This window comes from Podarcis bocagei, assembly GCF_964188305.1.
Source record: "Podarcis bocagei genome assembly, chromosome: 10".
Classification (NCBI taxonomy): Eukaryota; Metazoa; Chordata; class Lepidosauria; order Squamata; family Lacertidae; genus Podarcis; species Podarcis bocagei.
This window is the reverse complement of record NC_138135.1, coordinates 33676627-33689286: the sequence shown is the minus strand read 5'-3', so window position 1 is coordinate 33689286 and position 12660 is coordinate 33676627. Positions and strand designations below refer to the sequence as shown.

General features: G+C 43.1%; 1 protein-coding gene across 6 annotated transcripts in view; it reads right to left on the bottom strand.

Moving 5' to 3' along the window:
* CACNA1I (calcium voltage-gated channel subunit alpha1 I) overlaps positions 1 to 12660 on the bottom strand; it is a 396955-nt gene that overhangs the window by 15949 nt on the left and 368346 nt on the right. For all 6 annotated transcript variants that reach the window (XM_081210856.1, XM_081210855.1, XM_081210857.1 and 3 more), the window contains 5 exons: positions 11419 to 11528; positions 10404 to 10537; positions 8938 to 9008; positions 2417 to 2495; positions 1192 to 1313 (listed from right to left, as the gene is read on the bottom strand). In XM_081210856.1, coding sequence (XP_081066982.1) covers positions 1192 to 1313; positions 2417 to 2495; positions 8938 to 9008; positions 10404 to 10537; positions 11419 to 11528 — 516 coding nt within the window. The remainder of the gene's footprint in view (positions 1 to 1191; positions 1314 to 2416; positions 2496 to 8937; positions 9009 to 10403; positions 10538 to 11418; positions 11529 to 12660) is intronic.

The following is a 12660-nucleotide window of genomic DNA, read 5'->3' as shown; positions in this document are numbered from 1 at the left end:
AGCAAGTAAAACACCAGAAGGTGTAAAGCATGACTAAAGGCAGATCTAAGATTCAGTGGATTAAAAGTACAAAGATCTAAAAAAACCCAGGAAGATAAGAATGTCTTCACCTGGCACTGTAAAGAATATAAGCAAGGCACCAGGCGAGCATCTCTGGAGTAGCCATTCCATAACTAGGGTGCCACCACTGAAAAGGCCCTTTCCACAGTAGTCAACAACTGCAGCTCACTTGGTGGGGGCAGCTGGAGAAGGGCTTATTTATTTCAGTACATATAAACAGGAACACTGCTGTCAGGCCCATGCAGAGGGTTGGGAGCAGCCAGGTACACTTGCCCCGGGGGCCCCTGCCAGGGACCAGCTGCCTTTTTGTTTGAGTTTATAACTTTATTCCAGCAAGACTCTCACCCCAGGCCTCAGGCAAGCTCTGCACAAGCCTAACTGGTGTTAATATGTTTGCTCTTGCAAAATAAATTGTATAGAGTTAGGGATTTGGCATCGAATGTTATTTGTTTAAGTGACTAGAAACTATGTGCAGGGTTACGAAGGTAAGGAGAATTCTTGCCCTGCCTGCTCTGGAGAGTTCACTCATGGGCCTTACTGCCGCAGTTCTGGTTTATCTCTTGTCAAGGCAGAAGGACATGGGTCAAAACTAGGGCAGGCATATGGTGGAGTGTCTTTCATAGGGCCTTATCGGATTTCATATTCATACATTACTCTAAAACCAGCTTTTTATATTTTTAAGCTTTTACATCTTAATGAAAGAACCCCATTCCACACAGGGAGCGGTTGCATTGCTACAGACAGGTTTTTTTTATAAAATACTAGAGAATGGCAGTTTGTGTAATATGGTGAGAAGGACTTGTTCCAATTTCTCAATTCTCTTTCCTTTCTTCTTGTCAGCTTCTGGTTCAGAAACTCAGATTCTACACAAGCTCTGATAATACTATGAACATTCACCACCTGTCCTGAGGTGAACTCTATGTGCCAAGCTGGGATCTGTTCAGGTTCCTTCCTCCCATGAAGCACCAACACTTCTACACCCAGGCACAGATTAGATGTCTGCAACATTATTCAATCCTACTCTTTTCTCTATCCTCACACACACAACTTCTAATAAGTGCCGGTCTGTTTCCATTTCAAGATGTAATTCATTGGGACCAAAGACATATTTCCAACAAAGGCCCAAGTTACCTTCATGATTCCATTCCAGTTATCACCAGTGGAGACCTGGAAAAGTGTGAGGAAGGCCATCCCAAAGTTCTCAAAGGTGGCATGACGGCTCATACCCTCACAGGGGTTCTCGTCGTTGCAAACTGGAAAGAAGTGATTTATAGGAGAAAAAGTGAACCATTGGCTATATTCCAGTGAAAGGCAAGAGATGAAAAAGCAGTTCTTTGTAATATTAATTGTAACTTTATATCCAAGTCCACATAAAAATAGCTTTTGCATACTGTTACTGGCCAACAAGCTGGAATGGCCAAAATGACAAAAATCTGATGAGTTCCCATATTTATCAGGATGCACACATGCATACACACACAAATCTTGTTCTTGCAATATTTTATGTCAAGCTACTTTCCAAATGTCTGCCTTCCATTATTACATTTGGAAGATCCAAACTATATTCCTACATTACTTCTGGATGCTACTGTGCAAAAATGCTGTGTTTGCATTGCTCATTAAAACTGATGGCCTATTAGGATGCATAAGCTTCAGTCAGCAAATGTATTGGAGCCAGATGTTAGAGCCAGTGAGAGTGACAAAGTAAATGACTGAATTTCTAATTCACTTAGTGATAACAGCTACAACTTCATCTAATGGTTGTTCAAGTGTTACATCCTCAAGACCTTAAATTTTGAGGAACTCCATGCTTCAGCCCAATAATTCCAAAAGGACTGGTCACAGTATATGGCAAGTGGGTAAATATATAAATAATATCTATCAATCCATCATTTTGGGATCAGAAGCCATGTCTCCAAGATTCCTATGTGTACAGGAATCATCTATAATTTCTTCTTAAATAATAGAATAACGTATACAAGCTCATTTTCTGTATATGAAAGTAGGGCTGTGCCCTGGAATCATCCAAAGCCCAAATCCTAAAACAGATTGGGTCAATTTGGGCACAGCTGGGCTTCAGTCGAGTTGGGCTGAGATAGTCCTTGACCGCCCTAAGTGGGCATACCCAGAGGTACTTTTTTAAAAAAAAATTCACTGGGGTAACTGTACGGCCACCCATCTTTGAAATAGACTAACTGCAGGCAACAAATCATGCAAGAGAAATTCCCTGTCATGATAGATTCTTGGAGATACTCAGAAATTTTGTTAATTGCTGGTTAATGTGGAAAAAATAACCCTAATGCATGATGGGAATCTTCCATGCATCTTGTAACCCACCTCTGTGCTAGAAACTTACTGAGTTTCCCAAAGAGCTCCACTCCTAGAGCAGCATAGATGAAAAAAAGGAGCATGAAGAGCAGTCCAAGATTCCCCACCTAAGAAAAAAATCAAACATACAAACTGAAGTCAAGTCAAACTAATGAGTATGATACAAGCGTCACCAAGCTGAGACCTATGGGAATACAGAGCTGCCAAAATGTGGGGCTTGACAGTTCAGCAAGTGCAAAAGTGCAAAAGTTGCCATTTTGGGTGATCACCACTCAATCCCCATTAGAGTAGCATGGGAGAAAACATACACATACACACACCTCTGCCATTTGCGCTTCTTACAAATGATTCAGATAATCTATTCAATTTGTTGGAGGGATGATGGCAGCCCCAAGTAGAGTGTGTTACAGTAGTCTAACTGGGATGTAACTAAGACATGTATTATTATGGCCAGATCTGACATCTCATAGTAGAACCCCAAAGGTGGCTTAACAAATATGCAGCAACAAATTAGAGAGTCTGAAAAATGCTACCAGATTCAATATGAGAAAAGGAGGCGGCAATTTCAATTGTGGTATATACTAAAAACACTTTGGAAATGAACAGCCTGAACCAGAAGTAGACAGTCTGAACTGGAAGTTGAAATGTCAACAGAAAGCATCAAGAAAGCACACTCATCTTCAACTTGTTCTCCCTAAACTGAACTTGACTCAGAAGGTGTGACTGAAGGGTAGGATTCCTGGGTTCCTCCAAACAAGGTATGACGCAGGGAGCAGAGAGCACCACAATTGCATACCCAGGCGCATGTCAATGGCCTAGTGAGGGGCCAACCATCGAATAACAAACAGGTCATTGATACTGGGTTGAAATAGGCTGCAACTTTTATTGATGACTGATGCAAGTATGCTTATGCCAAGGCATTGGGTATGTATCTGGTATCAAGCAGCCAGCCTGCTGGTTGTTAAGTGTGTGTGTGTGTGTGTGTGTGTGTGTGTGTGCATGTCGACCCTAACTAGGGGGTCATCCCCTGACATGCACCAGGTGTTACAATCCTGCCATGGCCACTACTAGGAAGGGTGTTGCGGTCTATTAGCCCCCATGTGGACTCTTGGACAAAAACACCCCTTCCCGGACCCCTTTAATGGAGTACCTGAACAGCTAAGGATCCAACCTGGTGAGGTGCTGAGCATTTCCCCATGGCCACACAGGAGGGGTGGGGGTGGGAATGAGATTACTCCGTGGCCAGGCTGGGCAGCAAATGCCCAATCAGTGTAGACTCCCTATCTGCCCACCCCTTCCCCAGCCAAAATCAGGCACTTCAATTCCACACTTCTGTAGTACACCTGGCTCACAGCATGGAAGGTTGACTACTACATGGTTTGCTAAGATTGTGTCTGAAAAACAAGAGGAGGAAAAAGGAAAGACATAAAGCAAAAGGTTATCAGGATGGAAAGGATTTAATTTTGAAGTACTTGTTCTGCCAGAGTTCATAGATCTTTGAGAATAATAATGTTATGGATAATTTGGTTGTCCCCTGAAGAGTCAATGTGCAGAATATGGAAACTCAACCCAATCACTTAAGTGCTGAAAATTTTATTACTGCCTCGAGTGAAACCCCCCCCCCCATGCACTATGGTTTAAACTATGGCTTAATCTTTGCAGCCTCCACCATGCAACATTATTAAATGAAGCTGCCTTCTAAAGAAATAATGAAGTATTGTGCTTTCTAGGCTTTGTCGGTGCTTGAAGAACAACGCAGCACAAGTTCTTCAGATAGGGAAACAGGCCTTCAGATGCAGATAAATTGAAGACACTGTTTTGCAATGATTCTCACCCTGCCTGAGAATGCAGGTGCAGCCTTGGGTGGATGCTACTCCCTGGGCCTGGAATGCGGTAAGGTGCCACCTTGCCCCCAATGCTTTTAAACATCTATAAAGTGGTACCTCGCAAGATGAATGCCTCACAAGACAAAAAACTCGCAAGACAAAAGGGTTTTTTGTTTTTTGAGCTGCTTCGCAAGACGATTTTCCCTATGGGCTTGCTTCGCAAGACGGAAACGTCTTGCAAGTTTGTTTCCTTTTTCTTAACACCGTTAATACAGTTGCGACTTGACTTTGAGGAGCAACTCATAGGACGCGGTGTGGCAGCCTTTTTTGAGGTTTTTAAAGACTTTGGTGATTTTTGAAGCTTTTCCAAAACTTTCCCGACACCGTGCTTCGCAAGACGAAAAAAATCGCAAGACGACAAAACTCGCGGAACGAATTAATTTCGTCTTGCGAGGCACCACTGTATGCAGCCACAGGCAGAGAACATTAACCATTCTGGAGTGCAGTGTCACTGGAGTGCTGATGCCCCCTGGCTAACACCAAACCTAATGCCAGCAGTCAAGAGTCCTAACTTGGATGCAGTTATTATCTGGATGCAGATGAACTAACTGAAGTTGAATCCTGAAAAGATAGGGCGATGATGGCAGGCGGTCCAAGGGACCCAAACACAGGGAGTATGTGTGCCTCTTCTGGATAGTGCTGCACTCACCTGGAAAAAGTAAATGTACTGCCTGGTGCTGCTCATGGGGGCCCAAGTGGTGGCAGTGGTTAGGAATGCCTTTAACTGATTAAGCTGGTTGCATCCCCTCCTTGATGACAGAGACTTGGCCACACTCATCTATGTCCTAATAATTTCAATGATAGATTACTGCAAAATGTTATATATAGTAAAAAATAAATATATCCGATTTTGAACCCCCCCACCTCACGATGTGGTAACTTCAGTATTTTTATGAAGAGCAATAGTTTCACACAAGTGGGGTTTAAAACACCACTGATGAGCCCTTTCCTCCTGAAGGCTGTACTCTTGGGGGAGGGGAGAATCTGTCAGCAGCTGCATGCAAAAAGTGAGTGGAGCCCAGAGCCACAGCCCTGGGCTCCACCCACTCAAACACTTCCCCTTCTTCTAAGCAACTGAAGGGTTTTACCACACCAGGAACAGTGTGATGCTGCCCTCTGAACATCTAAAACTCATCGCCTCTGTAGCGTAACTCCCTCATTTGTAAATGATAAAAAGTGGGTATGTGTTCTCAGTGTAAGAAAACAAGGGATTCTTGTTTGCACAGACAGAGCAGCAAGCAGAAGGCAAGAATTCTACAGAATTGTAGAGTTATAATCCGGAGTACAATTAAAAAAGTGCTACAAGTTGCATCAGATAGCAGTGCACTGGAGGCAAGAATGTGATATCACGCACAAGTCTCATGTGTAACAATTCGAGATAAAGTTTCAGGCTCACCTCATTCACACAAAGAGATAATCAAATAACCAACCAACAGACAAACACATGTTCATATTTTTTTATAGACAAGATAGAAGATAGCTGCTTCGGTAAGCCCTCTTGGATGCCATTATTCATTCTTTGGCAATTATCTCCTAAGAACCGAAGTGTATGTGTAATCCCCGTTTCCCAAGCCACTCATCCATCAAGTGGAATTCTGTCAGTTTGCTCCTGGCTTGATACCCATGGGAATCGAGTGGTGGGCAGTGGAAACATCAATACTGAGTATTTCTCTTGAGCAGCTGCCTTTTGCAAGTCATGCAAATCCCCCTATCCAGCTGCTGCCTTTCAGGTGACATTTCACTACATGCAAAGATGGAGGAGGCATTATTTCTCATGGGACAGGAGACTTGATAAATGATCAAGCATTCGACAGGAGAATGGAAAATGGAGAAGGAAGAGTGAGAGCCAGAGTTAGTCAGGCCCATTTTTAGTCTTTGTTTAAAAACAAACAAACAAACAAACAAACAAACAAACAAACAAACAAACCCCAAGCACATTATTTTTATTTGATGCTCCCACTTTACAGTTACACAAAAAAAATTAAAAGAGAAATAAGAAAGGAATTATTTATATATTTAAAAAATGGAACCACTGCTCATAGTGTTTAAACATTCTTAACATCCTCTGGCACTTGAGTTCAAAGAGGAGAGGAGGTTTGGGGCTTTTTGTAAATTAAGAACATGAGAATGTAAGAAGAGCCTGCTGGATCAGGCCAAGGGCCCGTCTACTCCAACATCCTGTTCTTGCAGTGGCCAACCAGATGCCTGTGGAAAACCCCTAAGAAGGGCCTGAGGACAACAGCACTTGGCCTTCCTGTGGTTTCTTGCAACAGGTATTCATTGCTGCCTCTAACTATGGAGACAGAGCATAGCCATCATGGCAAGTAGCCGTCAACAACCTTCTCTCTCTCATGCATTTAAGTTGGTGGCAGATACTGCCTCCTATAGGAGCAAGGTCTATAGTCTAGCCATGTGAGATGCACAGTTGGCAATCTGGGGAACCATTCTAGCTCCCCAGCAGCTTCCTAGCTGGCCTTCAAAACAGTCACAGATCCCATCAACCCTTGATGACTACCGTATTTTTTGCTCTATAAGACTCACTTTTTCCCTCCTAAAAAGTAAGGGGAAATGTGTGTGCGTCTTATGGAGCGAATGCAGGCTGCGCAGCTATCCCAGAAGCCAGAACAGCAAGAGAGTTCGCTGCTTTTGCTGCACAGCGATCCCTCTTGTTGTTCTGGCTTCTGAGATTCAGAATTCCCCCCCCCTTGTTTTCCTCCTCCAAAAACTAGGTGCGTCTTATGGTCTGGTGCGTCTTATAGAGCGAAAAATACGGTATTTATTTATTACATGTTATGTCTTGCCTTTTCCCATCATGAAACTCAAGGCAGGGTACATGAGGTTCTAAACTGGCCTCCCATACAGGGACCACTGACCAGACCTAGACCTTCTCTCTCCATACATGAGCTAAAGGAAATGGAAGTAAAGGACTGAAGTGTCCCTTGCCGTCAATTTGAGAGTGTGTTATGCCACACTTAAACTCCCATGGAGGAGATGAGAAGGAAGCAGCCTGAAGCATCTTTCCGAGGTAGGAAAAGGGCTAAGACCTCCTTGCCTTGCCAGTTCTCTCAGTCTGGTTTGCCTCTCTGAATATTGGACATGGCCTTCCCTATTTCAAATGGGACGTCCAGGTGATATAACATGAAGAGTCTATTTTGGCCCCAGTAATGTTATTTTTCAAAATCTGGTTTTCAGCCCTTATGGTTGGAGAAAAATGTCTGACAATGTGGTGGTAGATATTGCCAAAGGTCCTGAAAACAAAAATGGCCATAGGCAGTGTCTTTTGACACACCAGTCACTGCCAAAATATTTCCAGTTCTGAGAATAGTGAAATCAGAATGAATGATGCCAAATTAAATACGATTCTGCATTTTTGCATTATTTACTTTGAGCACCAAAAGCATGCATTGTTAATACAGAATACATCCAGCCAAGGGCAAAGTGAGATAAACAAAACAAACAAACAAACAAACAAAAAAGAAAGAAACAAAAGGAAGAAAGAAAGAAGAAAGAAAGAAAAAGGAAAATAGGAGTAAGATCATTTAACACAGTGTAAAAGCACTGTGTTCAATGAGGCTAAAAGGGATAAAAGTATCTAAGGGGATAAAGAGCTAATTACCTGAATATTGTTTCTTTTCCTGAAGTGTGAAATGAAAGTCAGTGGAGCTAATGGACGGAAGCATAGCTGAGCAATTGTAGTGTTTTGGCAAGTGGCAAGCCTACTGAATCAGTGTGATTGAAACTTACAATCTGCACAGTGCTGAAGCAGATCGTTGCTGATCCAAGGGTTCTCTGCTGTCATGGGTATTTGGAGTTACCATCATTATTTTTACACAATTGTTGCTGTCTCCTTCCTGCCTCATGTAGTGATTCAGTGAGAGTGCCTGGACTAATGGTAATGATCACAGCTGACCAATGGGTGTGAGAGTTGCAGGCATGTCAGTCTCCCACAAAAGCACTATGATTTCCCAGACAAAGCTGACAGGTGGAAGTATATATAAGATACAAAATAGAGAATATGATATCAGACCACATTTGCTGATAAAGAGCTCTTAGAAAGTTTGCAAACTTACTGTTTCAGATATTTGTTTTTAATTAGTGAACTTGAATCGTAAGTCTTATTATTTTTGGTTAGTAAACTTACAAATTCATATACAAGTTGGCCAGTAGAAAATATCACTTCATCTGTCTTGGGCTTCTAACCTTCCTTTTTAAAATAAGTATCAGATATCTTATTTGTAGAAAAGAATGTGGGAGTGGCGATACCAACCGCTCATCCAAAAGGCAGAAGATAAAATAACTGTGCTTTCAGTATTTCAGAATTTCTAACATGTACAATGCAGTCACAGGAAGGCTTACTCAGAAGGAAGTCCCACTGTGCATAGTGGAGCTTACTCCTCAATAAGTATGTTTGGGAGTTCAGCCTTGGGCTGTACAATTCTACACTCCCATACTTGGGAGCAAGTCCTCTTGAATGCAGTGGAATTTACTTCTGAATAAATAAGCTTGGGTTGGGCTGTCAGGACTGTTGGCAGCTAAGGCCTATTTTCTTTCCCCCTCAGGAATGGCAGCCTCAGCCCATCTCCTAATTAAACATTTTGCACTCTTAAATAAATAAATAAAAACTAGTGCAAAATCCTCTGTAAAAAGAAATGGCTTCATTTACCTGCGGCAGTGCTTGCACAACTGTGTCCAGTAATGCTCGCATCCCAGTCGCCATCTTCAGGAGCTTCAAAACTGTCATGGGGGGGAAAAGCAAAGTGGGTGGCTTTTCACACAGGATCAGCACACCAAGCAATGGTCCTGTTGCTGGTTTTTTGCCCCAATCTGTCTGATTAGAGAACACTCCTGCCAACATCTCATCTTTTTCTCCCCACCACCCAGTCTCTTTTTCTCAGCCACTCGCCTCCTCTCCATTTAAGAAGAAGAAGAAGAAGAGTTTGGATTTGATATCCCGCCTTTCACTCCCTTTCAGGAGTCTCAAAGCGGCTAACAATCTCCTTTCCCTTCCTCCCCCACAACAAACACTCTGTGAGGTGAGTGGGGCTGAGAGACTTCAGGGAAGTGTGACTGGCCCAAGGTCACCCAGCAGCTGCATGTAGAGGAGCGGAGACGCGAACCCGGTTACCCAGATTACGTGACTACCGCTCTTAACCACTAACCGCTCTCTGTTTCTGAAATGATAGTTCCCAGTAATTATGGTGCCCTTGCCACTATACAGATGAGCATACTCTCTTGGGTACCAGAATTCAGAGGATTCTTACCAAGGACCAAAATTGCAACACCAGTGCCCTTGGCATTCTTAGTGGTCCTGTGCAGCCTAACAAAGGTTGCAGCAGCCCAGCCGTACTTCTCATTGATTTGGGTGTCACCAGGTAAATGTCAGAGGGAATAGGTCCCCACACTAATTACTATAGGGGCCTGGGTTCTGGAGATGTTTGGCTTAACTCGTAATTAGCCCATACATGGCTAACTGGGGAAGTTCGTGCTCTAAACATCTCCAGTTCTGAACTCTGGCAGCATCACTTGCACAGGTGCATGTGAATGTCTGGCAGTATGTCTGGCAAAGTCCCAATTAGTTGAGTGTTACTCAGTTGTCACCACGTGAGAAAGCAGCTCTGCTCAAGTTCATAGTTCTGTGGAAAATTCAGAGCACTGGAAACTTGCATGGTGTTAAGTAGAGCCCTGCTACGCATGCTGAAGAGTCACATTGGATAAGCATGGTAGGAGAAAGATGCCAGAATGACTGCATCTGTGTGGCTCTTGCACACACACAGAAGATGACAAATTTCACAAGCATCAGGGGCATGTGAGGCCCAACATATGATTTAGCACAGAGACTCCAAGTTGCTTAGTCTTCCCCAGTCTAGTCTCCTACTAATACATTAGAAACATAGGAATATAGGAAGACCATCGGTACATCTAGCTCAATACTGTCTACTGACTGGACATGGTTCTCCAGGGTTTCAGGCAAGGAGTCCTTCTCAACCTTGTTGGGGGGTGCCAAGGATAGAAACTGGGGCCTTCGGCATGCAAAGCGTATGCTCTACCACTGAGCCACAGCCCTTCCTCATCCTTCTTGAAACACGCCTATTGGTCAGTCTGTGCTCTGTAGCTCCCTCTGTAGCTCACCTCGGGCAATTCGCAGCACTCTCATGATACGGATGATGGTGGGGTTGATGGGAAGGGCAGCATTTATTTCAATCTCCTCAAGTGTGATGCCCATGACTGAGAGCAGAACAATGGCCAGGTCCAGTTGGTTCCACCTTTAAAAGATGGGAATCAATTTATTCCATAAATGACACACTTTCAAAATAGGCACAGCTTATCAACAAGTTATTTGTAATGCTGTACTTATCAAAGGTTCCATTTTTTAAAAAAATGGAACAAAACATGCAAATCTGTGTTTGCTAATTAAATAAATGAGCATGCCAATTAAGCAAACGGACATCCTTTATTTTGGCTGTTCTGTTTGCTTGGATGAGAATTTATATTTGCATGGCATTTGATTATTATTTGGCAGGTGGGGAGGCACATTTTTTAAATATGATACATCAAAATGCTTTATACTGATTCAATATTGTTCACTTTGATTGGCAGCAGCATTCCCCACCCCAATATCTTAGATTCTTTAACTGGACTGAATTTGGGACATGGTAAGTGTGTCCCTGAGCAATGGTGACTAGGGAAGGAGCTAAGAGATAAATAGAAGACAAACACTTTATAAAGGCAAAGTGGTGGCCAAGCTGGTGGGAAATGACTGGAGAGTTCCACTGAGTGAAGGAATGCCTTGATATCCATGTTATCTGTATTTCCTTCTAAGGAAAGAGGCTTCCTTCTAAGCCAACTTACTCCAACCTGGCACCCTCCAGCTGTTTTAGACTACTGCTCCCATCAGCCCCAACCAACATGACCAATGGTCATAGATGATGGGAGACAGAAACTAAAACTCCCAGAGGGTACCGAGTGAGGAAGGGTGCCCTAAGCATTACTTTGTAAAAATGTCCGTGGTCAGAGTCCCCTCTCCCCAAATTCATGCTAATTCAAATACAGTAGTTCAGGTAGTGAATGGTATTCCAAACACAGAATGTGTCACCTCTGATCTTCTGTGTGCCACAGGGTATGACTCACGTTCTTTCCGGCTCACCTGTCTTTGAAGAAGCGTCTCAGCCCAAAGGCTACAAGCTTCAAAACCGCCTCCAGGACAAACACAGTGGTGAACATGTAGTTGCAGTACTTGAGGGCAGTCTCCAGAGACTAGGAATTGAAAGAAAAGGGAACATTAATGTCATCAAGTTCCCTGACTGGTCTGTGAGAATCAAAAGGAGGAAGGTGTGGAAGCACACTTACTGGTTTTGAGCACATGCGCAATCTCCTCTCCTAGACTGAGTTCAGGAAAGCTGTTTGCTGCAAACCCACCAGTTTGTAGCAAATGCTAATGCGTACAAGCACTATCTGACTAGTCCTTGTGTCAGTGATAACTCCCCTTTCCTCAGAGCAATTTTTCAAAAGTAACCTCTCCCACTTTAAACAAAATGCTGAACAAATGACTAGCCCAAGATACACTGGAGATCACATTTGGGGTAGAAAACTACCCCATAAAAAGGGCTCAACGGACACCGTCTGCCCTCTAAGAAAGAAAAAGAGAGTGATGGAGGCAGGGAAAGACAACATCTGGCTGGGGAACCATAATAATTATAATTATAACTTTAGGGCTTGCCGAGCCTGACTGTCTCCTCCACTGCAGTGCTGATTTTACATTTATATAATTTGATTGCTTTAATATTTCAAAAACGTAAACCGTCTTGGGTGCCTTGGCAGAAAGGCGGTATATAAATGCAACAAATAAACAAATAGGAAGCATCCAATAACATAACATGCATTTAAAACATGTTCCCCACCCCAAAGATTCCTGAGAACTGGAGTTTGTTAAGGATGCTGAGAATTGCAGCTCTGTGAGGGGTAAACTATGGTTTCCAGGATTCAGAGGGGGGGGGGAGGAGTCATGTGTTTTAAGTGTATTGTGTGTGTGCAGGCAAAGTGGACATCCCACCTGGTTCATGGGGTGACAAGGAAAACACAGCCAAAATTTAATTTGGGAGCTGAACATATGTGAGGTCTAGTGAAGGCAGGAGAAAGCAGTGTTCCTTGTAGGAGAAAAACCCACCTCTGCTACTCTTTACAAATATATCTACATATTTCTAGGATTCTTGAATACTGAGCTATCAAAAGACTATGTCTGCAGCAGTATACCTCAAGTATCTTAACATTTAGTTCCTTTCTGTTTTGTTCCTTGCTGAGAAGATTTGCATGTTTCAACCTTGTTTACAGTTCATACATGATTCATTCTTCCATGATGACTGGCTGGTCTTTTATTGTTTCTGTAGCA